At 30.4% G+C, this 18,887-nt stretch overlaps 4 protein-coding genes across 7 annotated transcripts; 3 read left to right on the forward strand and 1 right to left on the reverse strand.

Annotated features, from left to right (window-relative positions):
• Positions 1–5,203: 5,203 nt before the first annotated feature.
• On the forward strand, positions 5,204–6,873 carry LOC122396853 (jerky protein homolog-like). Its single transcript, XM_043395567.1, has one exon. The coding sequence runs from the start codon at positions 5,238–5,240 to the stop codon at positions 6,717–6,719; it is 1,482 nt and encodes a 493-aa protein (XP_043251502.1). The 5' UTR covers positions 5,204–5,237; the 3' UTR covers positions 6,720–6,873.
• A 372-nt stretch (positions 6,874–7,245) lies between these two features.
• On the forward strand, positions 7,246–9,795 carry LOC122396676. Of its 3 annotated transcripts, none has more exons than XM_043395266.1 (8): positions 7,246–7,588; positions 7,880–8,055; positions 8,115–8,227; positions 8,299–8,787; positions 8,860–8,923; positions 9,013–9,187; positions 9,253–9,427; positions 9,512–9,795. In XM_043395266.1, exons 1-8 carry the CDS (start codon positions 7,301–7,303, stop codon positions 9,772–9,774), a joined length of 1,743 nt encoding a protein of 580 aa, XP_043251201.1. In that variant the 5' UTR covers positions 7,246–7,300; the 3' UTR covers positions 9,775–9,795. The 3 variants fall into 3 exon arrangements, with proteins under 3 accessions (XP_043251201.1, XP_043251202.1, XP_043251203.1); XM_043395267.1 differs by having other exon boundaries at positions 9,070–9,187; XM_043395268.1 differs by having other exon boundaries at positions 9,496–9,552.
• Positions 9,796–10,872: 1,077 nt separating this feature from the next.
• On the reverse strand, positions 10,873–12,997 carry LOC122396677 (multiple coagulation factor deficiency protein 2 homolog). Of its 2 annotated transcripts, none has more exons than XM_043395269.1 (6): positions 12,853–12,997; positions 12,592–12,716; positions 12,349–12,396; positions 12,084–12,244; positions 11,859–12,007; positions 10,873–11,773 (listed from the first exon to the last, which is right to left on the reverse strand). In XM_043395269.1, the coding sequence occupies exons 2-6, from the start codon at positions 12,697–12,699 to the stop codon at positions 11,589–11,591; spliced, it is 651 nt and encodes a 216-aa protein (XP_043251204.1). In that variant the 5' UTR covers positions 12,700–12,716; positions 12,853–12,997; the 3' UTR covers positions 10,873–11,588. The 2 variants fall into 2 exon arrangements, with proteins under 2 accessions (XP_043251204.1, XP_043251205.1); XM_043395270.1 differs by having other exon boundaries at positions 12,837–12,935.
• Positions 12,998–13,692: 695 nt separating this feature from the next.
• LOC122396763 lies at positions 13,693–17,381 on the forward strand. Its single transcript, XM_043395417.1, has 10 exons — positions 13,693–13,889; positions 14,221–14,342; positions 14,425–14,567; positions 14,641–14,791; positions 14,859–15,094; positions 15,168–15,228; positions 15,306–15,514; positions 15,588–16,762; positions 16,830–16,958; positions 17,057–17,381. Exons 2-10 carry the CDS (start codon positions 14,240–14,242, stop codon positions 17,076–17,078), a joined length of 2,229 nt encoding a protein of 742 aa, XP_043251352.1. The 5' UTR covers positions 13,693–13,889; positions 14,221–14,239; the 3' UTR covers positions 17,079–17,381.
• The last annotated feature ends 1,506 nt before the right edge of the window (positions 17,382–18,887 follow it).

The following is an 18,887-nucleotide window of genomic DNA, read 5'->3' on the forward strand; positions in this document are numbered from 1 at the left end:
ACACACATACACGTATATAAATTTAAATATATATGTATATTTATTATTATTGTTTTAAGAAAGATATTTACTCTTACAACGTTAAACAGACCTAAAAATATATACAGTTATATTTGTATAAAATCAAATATTTTAAACAGGGGTAGTCAATGTAAAAGATATCTATATTGTATGTTATAAGATAAAATTAATGAACTATGAAATGTTAAAGTTTTTTAAATTAATGTAATGGGTATATATGGCTAGTAAAACATTCAGTTACTGTTATAAATTTCAGAGTACACAAAATTTATAGAAAAAATTATCTCAGTTATTATTATTCCACATCGAATTTGTATTTAATAATATCACTTATATTATACAGGGTGTTCTGCCACCCTTGGACAAAATTTTAATGGAAGATTCTAGAGGACAAAATAAGACAAAATTTTTCCCAGGGGTGGCCGAACACCCTGTATATTAATATATTTCTATTTGTATATTTAAAGAATGTTGAATCTTCAAACTAATTTATTTCTTTTTAATATAAAAAATATAAATATTTGTTTTTTTAATTCTCTTATTAAATATAAGTAATTCGCGTATTTTGTAAAAATAATATTAATTCAACAGTAACATCTCATAGTTCATGGAAATATTTACACATAATACAGTGATACCTGTTCACTCCCCCTGTCACATGTTTATGTTTGATTCAAACTATTTAAATGTGCCTAATAAGTTACTGTTCATAAAGTAATGAAATTTTTAATTATTTTAAATGTTATTAATGTTTTTCTTTTTATTATATTAATACACATGTACTGGGAGTATGAAAAATCCTTAAAGAATAAGTTCCTGAAATAGAAAGAAAAGGAATAGATATATTTCCTGTTAAGAGGCTAAACAGGTATTAGTACAGGGTTTTAGACTATATTGACAATCGCTTTATAGTTTTCTTTTTCCTGGTTTATATTATAAACAATAAAAAATATAATGAAAATCACTTTAACGATACGAAAGATCTAGTTCAATCGTTAAATTTAACCAAATAGAAAAAAAAATATATATATATATATGTAGTAATATATATATATATATTTTTTGTATATATACATATACACACATAAGTTTATTACTTGTTATTCCACTTAATGTTTCGTTTCATAAGTTTATTTCAACAATTTCATATTTTATTCGCACGAGTGCCTTAAGATACACCTAACAGTATTTGTCGTATCGTGTTGTATATAAGATTAAATGAAACTATATATTTTATGCGTATTTCTAATGTTCTTGTATGAAATGTGCATAACGTATGTTACAATTATGGGAACATATAATAAAAAATGTACAGTTGTTTAAAATATATAAGCTATCTTTTTGTAAATTTATGAATCAAATTTATGTTATTTATATATCTTTTAATGCAATTTTAATATAAAGGTCACTTTCATAGATGTGTACTTTAAAAATCGATATATGTATAAAGTAATTGATTAATTATATACAGTGGGATAAGTGCTCTCATAATTATGCTTTGTTATGCACATATTTTATATCAGCGTGTGTTCTATGTGCCTAAATTTTAAAGAATTTATATACATTAAAGTTCAAACATGCATAATACTACTTATGCACATTTAACATAATATAATAATGCATCACATGTATATTTTGTAGAGAAAAAAATATGAAAGATTTTTATAAATACTGATAATTATGTGGTGAAGAATTGTATCTGTTTGGTAGCATGTGTGCTATGCTTTAAAATAAACCTAAAAATTTTTAAATATCTTAGTTATGGATATATAATATCCATGTAAAATAAATGCAACAGAATTACAAATATGGCATTTTTTATCCAACGTTATAATAATCGACCAAATTTGAGTATTTCAGTTTTTTTTTCATTTTAATATAATTAGTTCATTATGTAAATTTAAAAAACCAACATATTCTTGAAAAATCAAATTATATTCAACACATACTTTATTTGGATAAGCAATGGATTTTTAGTACATTTAATTATTGACTTCCATTAATATAAATTAATGTAAGATTGCACTGATTCAGATATTTTCAATAAAAAAATTTATATTTAAGAATATGAATAATTATTTTATTCTTTGATATAGTTATATTGCTATTGAATTCGAAGATCAAATTTTCTGTACAAGTTAAGAATCAATTTATAATACTACTGATATATAGAGGTGTATAATTTAGAAATTACGTATTCTGCTATTTTTTCAGTAGAATTTATTAAGAATTTTCAAATTATTTTTAACAGAATTTCAAGTTAAATAACATTCCATGCATTAAATAACAAACTAATTTTGATGCACCCATCTGACTGTAAAAAGTAATGTAATATCTTTAAAATGATCTAAATATCGAACTTTAATTTGTAGTTTTTTTATACTTTCAAAAATTTCGAGTTCATATTACATGTCAGATACGAGTCAAATGCAGCACCATTTGAATGGGGCAAACCTGTATAGTAAAATAAGAGCAATTGTATATTTTTACAATGTTTACAATTGATCATTTCATGAAAAATATTAATTTTTTAAATAATTTTAACTATGCAATTTGGAATCAAGGGGAGAATTTATACCAGTATTTTTCAAAGTAAACGGCAAGATAGAAAATTTTTAATGTAAAAAAAACGTGGAAAATTTAGACATCTTTTTTCGATAATGCATCGATCATTTAAGTTAATGATTGCAGGAGTATATTTTTCATATATCATTTTAAATATATCACTTACTCCGGGTGCAGAAATCCTCTTTCTTCTTAGGGTGGTGCCTTCTGAATAAACTTAAAAAAACACTGGTTTATATAGTTCTGTTAGTTTTATACACTGCGTGTGGATTAATATATAATAAACGTATGGCATATACAACACTAAGCTGCAAGTGTTTTAGATCTGTAACATCCTTTCAATTTTAATATCTCTAATGAATTAATTTAATTTTAAGTGGCAGTTACAGTAAATTTCAAACAGTTCGTGATTATGATATAATTAATCATGATATGTATTGGCAACCAAATTTAACGGCTATTTAAATTTGTGGTGAAAATTTTTGTAAGAATTCTATGACAATTTAAATTTTAATTGCAAACAGCAAATTTATATATATTTCTAAAAACGTTATGTAAATGTTACGTATCTAAACACAGAACCATTCCATAAATAAGAATAAGAAATTTTATTGGTAGAAATAAGAATTGTATGAATCAATAGAATATTATCTGTTATTGTGCTTAGGCTACAAAAGTGTATACAAAAATCTAGTTAATATATTAAAGAAATAATAAATATTGAAAATTATCGTGTATCTTTTAATGTATTTATACATCCTAAGTTATAATTATTTCTTTAATCAATACTCCTATTAAATTATTACAAAATGTATCACTAGTTCATAGTTTCTAAAACACTGTTAAAGCTATCTGCTGTTTTCATTCTAGACAAGGAGATAAATACGTAGTAGTGCAATGAAAAGATTAACATTCTAATATTTTATAGAGTAAAGAGACCTTCTGCGCGAGTGGTATTGGATTAAATGTTATAATCATCAACGTTTGTAAGGTAAAATTACTCGACGCTGTTCACATTTTGTTTACTCGTAGTACCTATTACATTTCCCTTGTTCCAGGACTGTTTTTTTCACTAATTGAATATCTAAAAAATTATTAGTTGTAGATCAGAAGTACTATGCTTTGCTGAGAAGAAGTCCACCGAAAAGAACGGACGCATCTAGTTTATCTTGAGCTGTGACCGATCCTCGCATTTACAAATATATGTATATATTCAGGAAGATCTCGCTAATTTATTGAAACTTCCCTCATTAATATAAAATAAGAATTATACAAAATTTCATATTTCATACAACGGAGCGACGATTTGTGTTGGCCAGCGGCCACATTGGGCAATTCCTGGAAGACGAACTCGTTGCGGTTTTGGGTATCAGTGTTAGTATGTCACCAGGCCTAAGCAACGTGTAATTAACGAGTCCCTACTGGCTAATTCTAAATGACAATAGAAACGATAGTCCCAATAAAGAGAAACAAAGAGTTGAAATGGACTCGCAGATATAACGCGCCAACAATACGAATTTATATTATTGCGTGCAGGTCATGGATATATAAAGGTAAAAATAAAACATTACACAAAGTTCATTTTTCATTAATGGATGACTCATTTGGCAAGTGCGTGCCTTAGACCTATTTTAGACAGAACTTGTACTTTATTTGACTATATTTTTGATGTATTATTAAATAAATCATTTAATAACTTATTGTAGGAATCGAAGGGAAAACAGGGCACGGACTGCTATTATTTAAATAGTAAAAAACGCTTTTTCCTACTCGGTTTCAAACAGCGTGACAAATGTACAGTTATTTAAAGAACAGTCCTTTGGTAGTCAGAAGAGGACAGAAATAATTTATTTTACATCTTTCATGAAGGGTGTTTGTTTTAAATATTAATATATGAAAAATATGAGAATGATAGAACAATATTTTTGTTTTTTCAGCTATAAGACATTCCAGTGAATCGTATAAGTTTGTTAAAGGCAGACAATTTATTGTGCGCATTTTAATCTTAATAGAAAAAAATTCCACAGTAATAGGTACATTTACCGTATGACTGTGTAACAGTGTGTAGATATCTATCTGTGCGAGGCCATATGAATCTGTGTTATCTTTATGTCTCTGTCAAACGGAACCGCGTAAGTGAGTATAATTATTTTTTTCTCGTGCTTTATTCCGTTTGTTGTCTCGGCTCATATACTCCCCGCCGTGCCAGGTAGCTTATGGTAAAATAGTGTAACTGTGTATGTTTGCCTGTGTGAGGCTGTAAGAATCTGTTATCTTTAAATGACCAGGGTAAACTCGTCGAGGGGAGCGTGCGGTGATCGGGTCCTCGCACGCAGTGTGGGAGAAGCGCTTTCCCTTCCCTCAGGGAATGTGCAAGCAAGTGACCATACAAAACAATGTGCGAGAAAGAGACAGTTACATTCGCTCATGCGCTTTTCTCTAAAAGAGAGCGTAAACCAAAGGGTCGCCTTGTTCCAAGCAGCTATTAGGATTGGTGGGGATAGAGACGAGCAAGTTGGGAGTCTCCCAAGCGACATCTTTCGGGGCACTACTGTATAGAAGACTTGCATGAAAGGAAACCGAACGCTCTCCAACGAGTTTTGGATATCAGCTGTTATTCGTTCGGTGTGCGCCAAGAATTTATTACAAAGATGGCAACTGGTAAAAGAAATAATAAGTCTGTGTTCTCGATACAACAGAGATACGAAATTGTGCAACAATTAAAAAATGGCGCGTCAGCCAGACGATTAGCTGCTAAATATGATGTTCATCCTACTACTATTCGACGCATTCGGCAAAATGCAGCGGCTGTGTACCAGTTTGCAAAGGAAGGGGTCGCAATGAGAACGCGGAAAAATACACGGAAGCCGGCGAACGAAGAATTGGATAACCGGATGTACATGTGGTACTTGGAACGAAAGGCGATTGGCAAACCGATTACGAATTTATTATTGCTGGAAAAAGCAATAGAATTCAATAAAGAATGTGGAGGACCATCGAAACCTATCTTCAAAGCGAGCAAAGGCTGGCTATGGAAGTTCAAGAACCGTCACGGAATCCGTTTAATAAACGACCCCAACAAAAAGAAGGATACAACAACCGCGGAACAATTTGTAAATGATTTCGCGCGACGAATCGAGCAAGAGGAAATTGAATACAGGAACATTTACAACATGGACGTGACTGCTCTCTTGTGGAAGGCTCTTCCTACGAAGATTTCAACAAATAACGGAGAGAGAAACATGGAAGGAACAACGTGTGAAGAGGATCGGGCAACTGTGGGTTTATGCGTTAACGCTACAGGAAGTCACAAGCTTCCACTTTTATTTATTCATAAAATAAAAAATCCAAAAGAATTAAAACACTGCAAAGATAGTCTACCCGTAATTTATAAAGCACAATCACAAGCTTGGATAGACCAAGAAATTTTTTCCGACTGGTATCAAAATCATTTTATACCGGCTGTAAAGACGCATCAAACGGAGACCGGCACTAGCGGAAAAGTTATCCTCCTTTTAAATAATTGTCGGCATAAACTGCAATTAGCTGAAAAATTCCAGCAGGATGATCAGTTTCACATCATGCTTTTACCCCACAATACAACCCCTTTTCTTCAACCCATGAACCAGGGGATAATTGAAAACGTTAAAAAGTCTTTCCGTCATAAAATGTTGCATCGTGTATTAAGTTTTCCTGGTGGGGCACGGGAATTTTATTTAGATTACGACCTTAAGGATTGCATTGATTTGTTGTATGATGCGTGGACAGAAACAAGTGCCACGAGTATCCGAAACGCATGGAAAAATATCATTAAACGAATCCCCGAAGAAAGTACGATAAAAGAAGAGCCAGGGGATCCGTTGGAACCCAATCTGCAGGAAATCATTGGCGTAATCACTGGAGAACAAGCGTGCGAACAAAGCGTAAATGAATTTTTATCAAAATGCACGGAAGCGGAAAACAATATGGCCGAAGATGAGTCGTCATTGCCGAGATCGGATACTCTGCCTAACGAAGAAGATATGAAAAAGGCTTTTAAAAATTTGACAAAATGGTCCGAACAAGAACCAGATTTTATTAGATTACATGTACAGTATCTGAAAGGCTATTATGAACAAAAGCAATGTTTATAAATAAAGGAAATTTAATTCCAATACGAAGGGTTACTCGCATCGAGTAGTTCTCGGAAGTAATGGAAATAGCAACGTAACAAACTTCATGGTCGAGAAGAAACATCTTTCGAAGCATTGCTGTATATACGAAGCTAGAATAAAAGATTTTGGTTGTTCAAGGTCACCGAGCAACATATAAACATTTTTCATCGAAAACCACAAAATCGAAGAACCGTAAAAAATAAACGATCTCTACATTTAATAGATCGACATCTGATAGATTTCTTCAGATTTGAATTTATTGATTTTTCGGTGTTTGACGTAGAATATATATTTAATTAAATAGTAAAACCTGTTATCGTTTTGAAAGTTTTGAATATATTTTAAAAAATTGATATATTATTTGCAATAATCTTGATCTCGTTTCAAATGTCTTTATTATTAGTTATTCTTACTGTAAATACAAATAGTGTTTGTTAATAAATGCATTTTCAGATTGTCTTGGGCGATTTACCGCTTTAATAAGATAATGCGTGTAGTTATTGATTAAACTTGGAACTCCGGAAAGCATGCGCGACTTTCTTACTTGTAAATCGTAGAGCATGATGTTTTACAGAGCCTTGCAAATCTTTTTCCATTTTTTTACAATCTTTTACTGTGTAACCGGTGAAACGTTAACGAAGAAAAATGAAAAACGTGTCGGCGTTAGAAACAATTATCAGATGTGCCTCGACAGCTTCGTCATTCACAGGGATAAAATTATTCGAACATACGAGTCTCGTGATATGGGTGCTAAGTATTTAAACGAAAACGACGTTGATTCTGAGGATGAATGTCAAAAATTTTGTTGTAGTACGGAGGGTTGCGACGTGTTTATTTTCGAGGAAAAGGTATATATATATATATATATGTATATTTTAATATTTTAAAACAATAATTTATTTTGCTAGAAACACATTCAAAAATGGTATTTAAGAAAAATCTTATACAATGTACTACAGTATTTTTAAATATTTAATTAATAAAATACAATTACACTTCTGTAATACATTTCTTATCATGTACTATAATTTTTGTTTAACTGCAAAATAAATAAATGTTTAATAAAAACCATTGTATCTTATATTAATTTTTGTATTATTTATATTTTACTAATAATAAATTTATTGTATGTTATACAGAAACCTGGAAATTGTTATCTTTTTCAATGTGGACCGTTGCATAATTTTAAATGTAAATTTACCAGTCATGCTAATTACAGTAGTGCAGTGCGTACCAATTATAATACACAAAGCAATACACAACAGGAGGAAGAAATCCGAATTTCTCAACAAGAACATGAATTAAAATCTCTTAGGTATGTAATTGTTGTATTAATGTTTTTGATTTTAATAAAATGGTAAAACTTATGCATAGGAAATTGGCAGACCCAGCACAAGCAGAATATTCTTTCACAGAATCACCTCTAAAATTAAGTGCAACTTTAACTCCAAAATTATTACCAACTACACCACCGCTTGTTAAGCAAGGTATTTACTGATTGAATAATCGTATAATAATATAGTGTAAAAAAGTACTAACATATTATTTTACACACTAGCATGTAGTCGCAATCAGTACGAATGTCGTTCATCCGGAGATTGCATAGCAGTGTATAATGTCTGTGATGGTATCCCACAATGTGCAGATGGATCTGATGAAGCAGCAACAGACCTTGTATGTCCTACAGAGAAACCAACAATTTCTCCTTCTGTGATACAAGGACCTCAACCACCTCAACCACTACTACCTGTTGATATTAAAAAATATCAACAAATGATTGATCAACATAAATCCCTTGCTCCGTTGTACGCTCGTGTTCCAGAAGTTAATCCTAAGCCGTGGGAATTACCGAATTTAGGTCATCAAATGATACCACAACAACAACCTCTTTTATATCCAGCACAGCAAATGGAAATACCTCAATTATATAAAAGTTTTGGAGTTCCTAGATATCAATGGGATCATCAACCTATGTACGAGCAAAACAAAGACATTTACAATCCTGTTAACTCTTTTCACGAACAGAGCAATTTAAATCCTTATGAACGTAAGTAGTTCATAACTATGATCACAGATAAGTATATTTATTATGTACTTACATTACGTTTTGTGTTTTAAGAGGACCAGTCGCATATTTTCAATCACAAGGGATCTAGTGTAATTGGAGAAAAAGAAGCAGACACGTAAGATATTTCAATACAATGTAATTTAATAGTAAAAAAAAGTATTAAAACTCTTAAAATAATTAAAATTATTAAACATTTTCTGTTAGTGGTACATACTTAGATTTAAGGTATCCATATGCATCACACTTTGTATCACCAAATAGAGCTCCATGGCAAAATACTCAAGTTTTTCCATCTCCGTCTCCAATACCAAATGTACAACAGAAACAGATTAACGAAGCCGACAAAAACGTCGTTAGTACAACTACACCTCCATGCGATGTAAGTTCATTTCTGTTTTATAACTTTCCCAATTTTATTGTCCTACTGATACAGTATAAGTTTAGGTGTCGCACGAACAAACAGATGCGCCAATAAAAAGTCAAGAAATTGAAGAAGTTAATCGGCAAGGAGAGGAACATGTGGTTCATGAAAAAGAAGTTAATCAAAATAATATTAAACAAAGTACACTAAAAAATGAAGCTGTAAACTTGAATCAGATTCAAGTAAAAGAATCAAAAGGTATGTTGCTAATATTACTTTCTATTAAAAAGGATACTCATACTTTATTTATAAATATTTTATTTAAGAATTTCGTTTATACAGAACATAAAAGTTTGATAGTTATTAAAGATCATAACAGAGAGCATGGTAGGAATACTTTAATGGCAGAGCATTTGAAACAAGTAAATGAAAATGAAGTTTTAAGACCTAGAGGAGCGGTTATATCGTTGGCGTTAGGACTTACAATAACAGCTATTACAGCCACATTAATAGCTTGCCGTTTGCAAGTAGTTCGAAGACGTGGAAGACGACATGGACCATACGCTCATGATCCAGATTATTTAGTTAATGGAATGTACCTTTAAGTAAGTACGAATTTGTTTAGTCAACGGAATCTAATAATATTTTCATACTACTTTAAACAATAACGTAATACAAAATGCTTTAATTGTAGTAATTTGATTTTAATATAATTTGGAAGAAATAAATCGATATTTGATATTTGAGGAAAGTGTTGTTCTGTGTACAATACATTTTATGTAAGCATAATTATAGTGAATTTGTGAATGTACTATAAAATTTATATATTCATAAAAAATATTAAAATATTTCATAAAATTAATTCTTATTCGAATAATTTACATTTCTCAAATTGATATTTTGATTCAAATATTAGAATCGAGTTTGAATAAATGTTGACAATACAAATTAAAACATTTTTTAATAGCGTAACTTTTAATATAATGTTCGATATAAAAATTCTACATTATAATTTAAGCAGGTTTGGTGCAATAAAATTGTTGTCATCTTATAAGAAAACACAAACACATGTATAATTCACATGGCCTTGCTTAAAAAGAAGTACTAGGAAGTTTATAACAAAATTATATTTATATATAATTTTTATAATCATATAATACATTTAAGTCTTCGTGATTCTTAATAACGGAATCATTAATTCAATCATTATACCAAGCACTTTCTATTATACCTTAGTTTGTGGTGGTATGATTATATAACAAATAACATATATTTTACGCTATTGTAAGTTTCTAGTTAGTTGATTTGTACTTATACTATTAGATAAAGTACAAACATAAAATTCTTATGTAATGGAAACTGTATTATGTGTATAAGTTTTTTAAATACTTGGTATTGTTTTACTTTTAAAGGACACAGTATTTTACTTTGCCAGTCAAATTCTGTCTTGCCCAATGCTTCTTGTAAAATGTGGATAAAAAAAATGGGAGTGTACAAATTATAAAGCTCTATTTTATTATTATTATTAAACATAAAAAAATATTTAATTATCCTTAAAAGTACGAGATAATAATTTATCTGGAACTTTCAAAATGTTTTGTATCTATATTAAAGGAATGATATTTTAAAATCGACATATCTCATTGATAATTAATCAGTTATTTTATTAATTATTACAAGTTTTTATCTTAAAAAATAGTTACTTGTTATTGAATTCCCAGTCTCGCATTGTTTAAAGATCGGTTATCTTTAATGTACAACGAACGAATATAAAAACAATTCTAATAAATGGAATGACAGGTATTTTCCAGGATACCTTTAACACACGATATATTAATTGCAAAATGTTAATAATTGCTTTATTTAATCATTATTCCAATTATTTTTTCTATGTGTGTATTACAGTGCAATTTTTTCAAGCACAAATAATATACATATGTCAGAAAAAATTGTAGTTGGAAATACAAAAAATAAATTTATTTTTATTTTATGAAACGAATGGTGTTTATTATATACATAATTATTTAATTCAATTTTTATTTAAAAGGGATAGACAAAGTAAGTACGATGTTAATGTATGTAAAATAGTGGTATAGCGATGCCTTGGATATTGGCAGACGTTCGGACCGAGTGTGTTTCTTTCTGCAAGTGTAAGTGAGATAGAGACGGCACATCGATATCTCTAAGTAGATTTAAAAAACATAACCAAACTTGACTACTGGGAACAAGCAGGTAGCCAGTTCTAAGAACTGGCGGGGATAGCAACCGGCCAATTTCCAAGGCATTATTGTATCACTATCAATACTCATACTCTAACAAGTGAAGATGGTGAAATGTTTATAAATGGAACTGTATGTTTTGTTCGAAACGGAATTAAATTATTGTTTAATTACATGTAACATTGTACTGCTACATGCAACTACTGACGGCCGCCGGTGCCTACTCCTGCATTTTGCTGTGCTTTTATAAATTCAGGATAATTAATATACCCATCATTATTAGTGTCATCTACAGAAAGTATTGGATCTATTAAAATAACCAATTCCTCATCCTTGAATAAGTTTTTCCTAGTGTTGCCTTCACCTGCTTCTTTGTTACCTTGTTCTGAATTTAAGAAAGTATTTATGCATAAGCTTGTCACAGTATTAGCAACAATGTTTCAATTAATAACTAATTGATAAATACATACCATGCCAATGCATCAATGACTTTATTAATTCACAACCATCTAACTTGTTATTGTTGTCTGCATCATGCATTTTGAAATAATGAAATTGCAATTCCTGCTCTGTCATTTTACTAATATCTATTGGTACTTCCATATGCTCTGCAATATGTCTATTTAAGAAGAAGAATTTTGAAATAATTGAACTTTTAAATTTTCAACATTATAATATAAGTTACCATAACTTACGCTTTCTCATTAACTATTTTGTTGTGGTCAAGTATTTGTTGTGGATGTTCATGACCATATCCTTGTTGAACTGGTACTTGATGTGTTGGCATATGTTGTTGCACAGGTACTTGTTGAACTGGAACGTGATGCATTGGTACCTGCCCTGGTACTTGCTGGAACTATTATGTGCAATGCCACATAATGTAATATATTATATTATAAATTATAATTAATGGTAATAATTAAAAAGTAATCAATCTCTTGTATTACTACATGAATCTACCTGTTGTTGTGGAATTTGTTGTGATGCATGATGTACTTGTTGAACAGGCTAAAACAAATTTAATATATACTGAACTATGAATTAAACAACCATTAAAAACATGAATTTTATGCCATTTGAAGTATCATTTAAATACTTCCTAATATTCTACTTAAATATTATTTAACATTTTCCATAAAGAATTGAAAAAATTTTAGTGATACTAGTAACCATATGTTTAAGAATTTTAAAGATCAAACTTACTTGTTGATAGTGTTGTGGTGATACACCTGGTGGAACTCTTTGCATTTGAGCATGTATATATTTACAGCAAAAAGATCCGATTATAAACAACCACAAAGTCCAATTCATTTTGTATTATTATTGTTCTACAAATGAAAACACACGCGCAATTACATGTGCAAAAAGTAGTGGAGAGACAATACGTGTCTTACTATGCGGTTGATATTGCATTCAGTGCTAAGTTGTGAAAGTAATGAAACACGTACAAATTTTTTTAAATACCTTGTTTACGTTTAGGGATATACGCAAAAATTGACACGTAAGTAAATGTCTCGTTCATTGGCAAGACTGAATGCCGGATCGCAGAAGGTTATGTTACAAAAGCCATATAGATTGACGGTGGACAGATACTTTAGGTATTACAATGGTGTTTCGTACCAGAAAGTCGGCGATGCAAGAGAAGATATGAATGAAACAATATGTTACTATGTTTTCATTATAAATTCTACCATTTTAAAATAAATAACTTCTCCTAGAAAATATTGAGCGTAGCTTTAATTCTTTTTGTTAAAATATATCTACGAATATTCCAAACATATTCGATGAGTCTTGTATGTAAAAATTCGAGAAACCCTAGATGAAATTGATTCGGCAAGAAAAATTATTACAGAATGTTTATACATTTTTGGATGCTAATAATTTAAAAATTATTACTTTCCAAGCTTTACTTTAAAATAATTTAAAACCAATTTCCAATATATCGCTTTTAAATGTACGGTAGCCATATTGACCAATCGTCTCGCGATCAAAGCTGACGCATCTTTGATCCAGAATGCGTTTATGCTTATATTATGTATTATGAAATTCTATTAATTTGTAACGGGTACTAAAGATAATTTTAGTTTTTAAACAAAGCTTTTAAATTGTTAGACCAAAATATCTGAATTCCTTTCAATTGCCTATTTAGTTAAATTTTAGTAAATATTCATTTTTATTGTCTGGTTGCGTAAGATTTAAAAAGATTCGTAAAATTGATGCATTCGTATACTCTGTAATTGTATATTTAATACATTTTTGATATTTAACATATCTAAATGTGATTCTAATCAATGTACCCGCCACGCCGTTATGGAGTTCATGCTTTTACAATGGCGGAAGTATACTGCTTCGCTCGGTATAGAATTATACGAAATAAGTGATACGATTGCACAAGTTTAAAGAACCACAAAGAACTTATTGTTGCATTAAACGAGAAAGGTAGAATTTTATCAAAATATTTGCAGATTCGAAGACCTAAGGAAACCTGTTCGTGTTGATAGGTACGTATTAGTGTTGTACATTTTGGTTCATTTTTACGCCTTGTATAAGCTCCAAACAATGTAGATTCTTTCTCTGTATCTTTAATTCATTTCGTAGTGTTATTTTTATACTCCAGTGAGTTTTATATTCCATTATTTAATCTTGTAAACACTTCTGGTAGCCAGAGTATTTATGTTTCCATACTTCCTTCTTTATTCAATTAATATTTGTTGAAAATCACATCTGATTGCAAAGCATCTGTAATATAACTTTACAGTATTTTTGTCCAATATTTGTTTTACCTTGTATTACTTTGTTACTTTGTACTTTTCTTAACCCTTTGTTTTTTAGACAAGATAATCAATGGACAATGCCTCAAATACAGAAACATCGGAAACCTAAAAGGGCTAGGGTGGTCATTAAAAGATCACAATGTTTAAGAAACTTCCCTACAAATAAGTCTTATAAACCATGTGAGTTTTTACAATGATGTAATTTTTGATACATTTGGTATATAGTTTTGAAGCTAGTAAAGTGAAATTTAATGTTTTATAGTATGTCAGAAGTTAAGAAATAATAATAATTCATTGGCAAAAGCATTATCTAAAGAGAAACAAGAGAGTCAGTTTTTATTTTCACAAAATGTTGCTTTGAGAGCAGAGGTTCAAGATTTAGGATTAGAATGTCATAAGCGTGATGTAAGTATAATTTTTATAAGTAAAACTAATAATATGTAGCGGCATCATATAAATGTATGAATATATATTTTAGAATGCAATAGTAAATATTTTGAAGAATGCTAAAGAAATGCTTAAAATGCTGGTAACAGTCACTGGTTACTTGACAAATACAATTTCATCGTGTCAAGAATTTGCAGCATCTTCTACTATAAATTTAAGGATGTCTTGCAGTTCCGCTGGAAGTAAGATTTCTGACGTATTTCCGTTATCGTTACATTTATATTTTAATAGTATAGAATGTTATTTTAGGAAGAGAATCATATAGGAGGCTGTCTACAAAATCTCCAACCAAAGGAGTTGTGAAGCCTATGGTGAGCGGGCACACCATAACAAAACCCACCATTAGTTTAAGTAGAATTAATATGCGGCATATTAATAATCCTCCCAACTTAAGCATAATAGAAGAGATACCCTCACCCATCAGAAATCAAGAATTAAGCAATTTAATGTCTCCCATTGCTGTTCCAGCAGCACAACACAGATATGTATGTATCTCTTTTGAAGATCCCAAGTTTAAATTATTACATTTGAAGAACAAACTTATGTTGAATGTTGCAGGAGAGTAGCCATACATGCAGAATGCCTGAGAGACTAACTATTAGTCCAACAAGGAATAGCGGTATGTTATATTAGTATAACACCGAATATTAATATATTTCATATAAGTTAGTTATATGGTTTATCATTCATTTGTAGAAGAAAATGAACGAAGGTTAAGTAAGAGAAGTAGTAGACATTCTGGACGAATATCAGGAAGGCGTTCAAGACCTAAATCGGGTAGACTCTCTGGAAGAAATAGCACTCGATCTAGTACCGATAATTTAGGACGCATAGGAAGTCCTACAGTGAAACTCAACGATGTATCAAAATTCTTGCAAAATTCTCAAAGCATTAACATTCGAATGGTTTGTGTTTTCAATCAGTCTTTTGTCTTTGTATAAAATTATTGGTAATTTAGTAAAGTTCATTTCTCTATAGTTAGCAGAAACTCGAAATGATCAAGGATCTGTCAGTTCAGAGAGTACTGATAATATAAACAAAAATTCTCAGATAAATGTTATATTATCAGAAACATCACCCTCTGATTCTACACAAGATGAAAGTGATAAGAATATTGAAAATAAGAATAAGATCGATCATGAATCTGACAGTATGAACGATCAAACGGTAGAAAATGTTAACGAAGTACAAAATGTTACATCAAATTGGGAGGATCCTCTTGAAGGACCAAGTTGGTTGTTTAACGATCTTCAAACTGTGCCTTGTATTATGGATAAAGAGAAGACTGATGATGTAAATGTTTCTACCAATGGTAACACGTATTTAATGTTAAAAGCGACTGATACGAATGATGAGTCGGATAATGAAGAATGTTCGGAATTAATTTCCCCACTGCCAATATTAAACAAACGTAGAGGTCAAGTGAACAATGATAAAAGAGATAAACAATTATATAATAAAAATGATAGCACAGTTTATCGACAGATTGCAAACAACGAGAATTTGTGTGATACGTCTATGCCAGCTGCTACAACAGATGCAGTTGAGAATGGGCATAAAAATGAGGGTGAATCCACAGTGAGTTTATCAAATTTTGTTACGCAAAGACGAGGTTACTTTGAAAACGATGACGATGATGACGATTACACTTTAATGTTTGTACGGCAACCGCATAACATGGTTTTTGACATAGACGATTTGAAGTTGCCCAATTTAGAAGAGTCTGAGTTAAAATCAGTAGTTCCAGGCGAACTGGAACCGGAAGTAACAACTACTCTTCGAAAGATATCTCACATTTGTACAATTCCGTCTATTTCAAATAATAGACTAGATGAATCTATCATAAATCAATCCACAGTAAAACTGCCACTACTCATAAATAACGATTATGACAATAAAGACCAAACACAATTTAATGATAGCTCGCAATTCTTGTCGCAGAAGAAAACAGGAAAGATAATTATGAATAACTCTACTACCGAGTTGATTGACACTACATCACCATTAAATAAGAGGAGTAATTCAAGAAAGAAGAAGCCTCTAAATAAAGATCCGAGCTCTGTTAAAGTAGTATTGCAGAAATTGAATGAATCTGATGTAAAGTCGAGGACGCCCTCACCCGAAGAAACAATTCATAATTCTAATCTATCTACGTACGTACAATAAATCGATATTAACGTATGAAGTATACACGATTATAATTTGTACATTTATTCGTAGGAGTCCAGTTTTTTCGCGTATGGACCTTGTTAGCGATTCCGACAGCAGCAGCACAAGTGTGAGCAGCAGTTTGAATCGTCCTAGACGGAGAAGAGCTCCGACAAATTTGCAGGAACCCAGTTTGAGAAAGTAAATATTTTTTTTTAAAGATTCTTTTTAAGATTTATTATTTTATAATTGTATAATTTAATATGTAATTTTTTAACCATAATTGATGTTTATTTCAGTAAATTGCGGAGAAAATTTTAATACGAATATAAAGTATTCGTCCATATTTGAAATACGAATGACAGAATACATTACTTTGTATACAATGTTTTGTTATTCGTTTATCGAGTAGCAACAGATTGTTTCTTATTAGAATAATGTACATAATTACTGAGGAATACAATAAATTCGTTGAATAGTTTTGAAAAGAATAGATATTAAAATAATTTTCTTTTTCACTTTGAATCTCTTTGCTTCCATCGCTGCGCACATCTTTGTTAAATCAATTACTGTTAATTATTTACAGAAAATCGGTATTCCTTGACATAGTCATACCTTTGTTAATTCGGCTTCCTCGTAGTATTCGTATGTTCTACTTTTTGTACCATTATCTCATATTGCAAGAAATAAATATTTAAGTGTCATCAAATATTTAAGGATGTTTTACTCTTTTACCATATTAGTTCACTAAATACAATAAAATTAATAATATAAGAACTACTCCATCAGCAGTATAGTTTGCGTCGTTTTTAGGATATAGTACATGAATTATGTTATATATATTTAAATAACAAATTTGGCAAACATTTATTAAATGTTTATTTCTCTTTTATATTTACTGATTCATGTTTCGTAATTTCTTTATCAAACCGTTCAAATTGGTATCATTTTTTCGATTGTGGTGTTTATCGATAATCGATACTATGAAGTAGGCAACTTTCATCGATTTCGATAATTCAGTCGAACTAAACCGTTATTCGTTAAATGTGCTGGGTGGAGGTTGAAATGTGAACACGGGAGAATTGAAAAAAAAGATGTTTATGTTTCAATGATTCTGCAATTTTCTGCATAAAGGTAAGGATAGGATAATGTATTAACAATTTTTAATGTTATTAGATAAAATCAACCGAGTAATTTGAAGTGTTAAAGTACTGATACTGTATGTAACTTTGAATACCTCAAAAGTTTCAAGTAATTCGAATAAATGTTAACATTTTAATTATTCGGATTATTAGTGAAGTGAATGGAGTATTGGACTCGACTTGGTAAACTGAATTTTCTTGGCTTGAAATTCTAGTCAGTCGAATATTTCATAAACCCGAATGATGTCAGTAAAGAGTTGTCATTCTTGAAACGTTCAACGATCGATGAAACGATTTGAAAATCGATCAGTGTTACTGGCCGTGTTCAGAGAGGTCGCTGTAAAGCGTAAATAAAAAAGTTAGGTCTCGAGCAAGAAGTGTTATGTATGTATAATGGATTTAACCTTCCCTATTCCCAGGCTGAAACCTAGTATCAGCTAGTATGTCTATAGAATAACCGATGTAGAGACGGAAATTAATTATGTTTGTTTAATTTCATGATGGTAGAAGCAGCTGGCATTGCCTCGCCCACACAGAAAAACACCTAACGCGTGATTTCGTTCATTTGGTTTATCTACTCCGTGCGTTTTTTTTTAAAACGATTGGCGACGAAATATCAAGTAGCAATGCTCGTCATTATTCGAACAACAATGTATTCCAACCTCACCTCAATCATGTAATTATTTCTTAAATTTATGATACGTAGATTCGTTGAAACAATTTATGAACGTTCAATCATTAATAAACAAATTGCTAACAATCGTTAGCAATTTTTGAAAAGTAACGAATAGCAATTGTTTATAATTTTTTAATATGAAATTTTATTTCTGTTCTTTTTTTCTTGTTCCATGACATTGATTAACATTCTTGTAATTTTAATTTCAGATAAAATTGTGATCTTAACAAACAGTACTTCGGAAGGAAAATTTATTTATCCATTCTTTAGCTGTTATTTAAATATTTTAAATTTTTAAAAGAAATAATTAAC

This window comes from Colletes gigas, unplaced genomic scaffold (genome assembly GCF_013123115.1).
Source record: "Colletes gigas isolate AHSC1104 unplaced genomic scaffold, ASM1312311v1 Colletes_gigas_Sc00008, whole genome shotgun sequence".
NCBI classification, from domain to species: domain Eukaryota; kingdom Metazoa; phylum Arthropoda; class Insecta; order Hymenoptera; family Colletidae; genus Colletes; species Colletes gigas.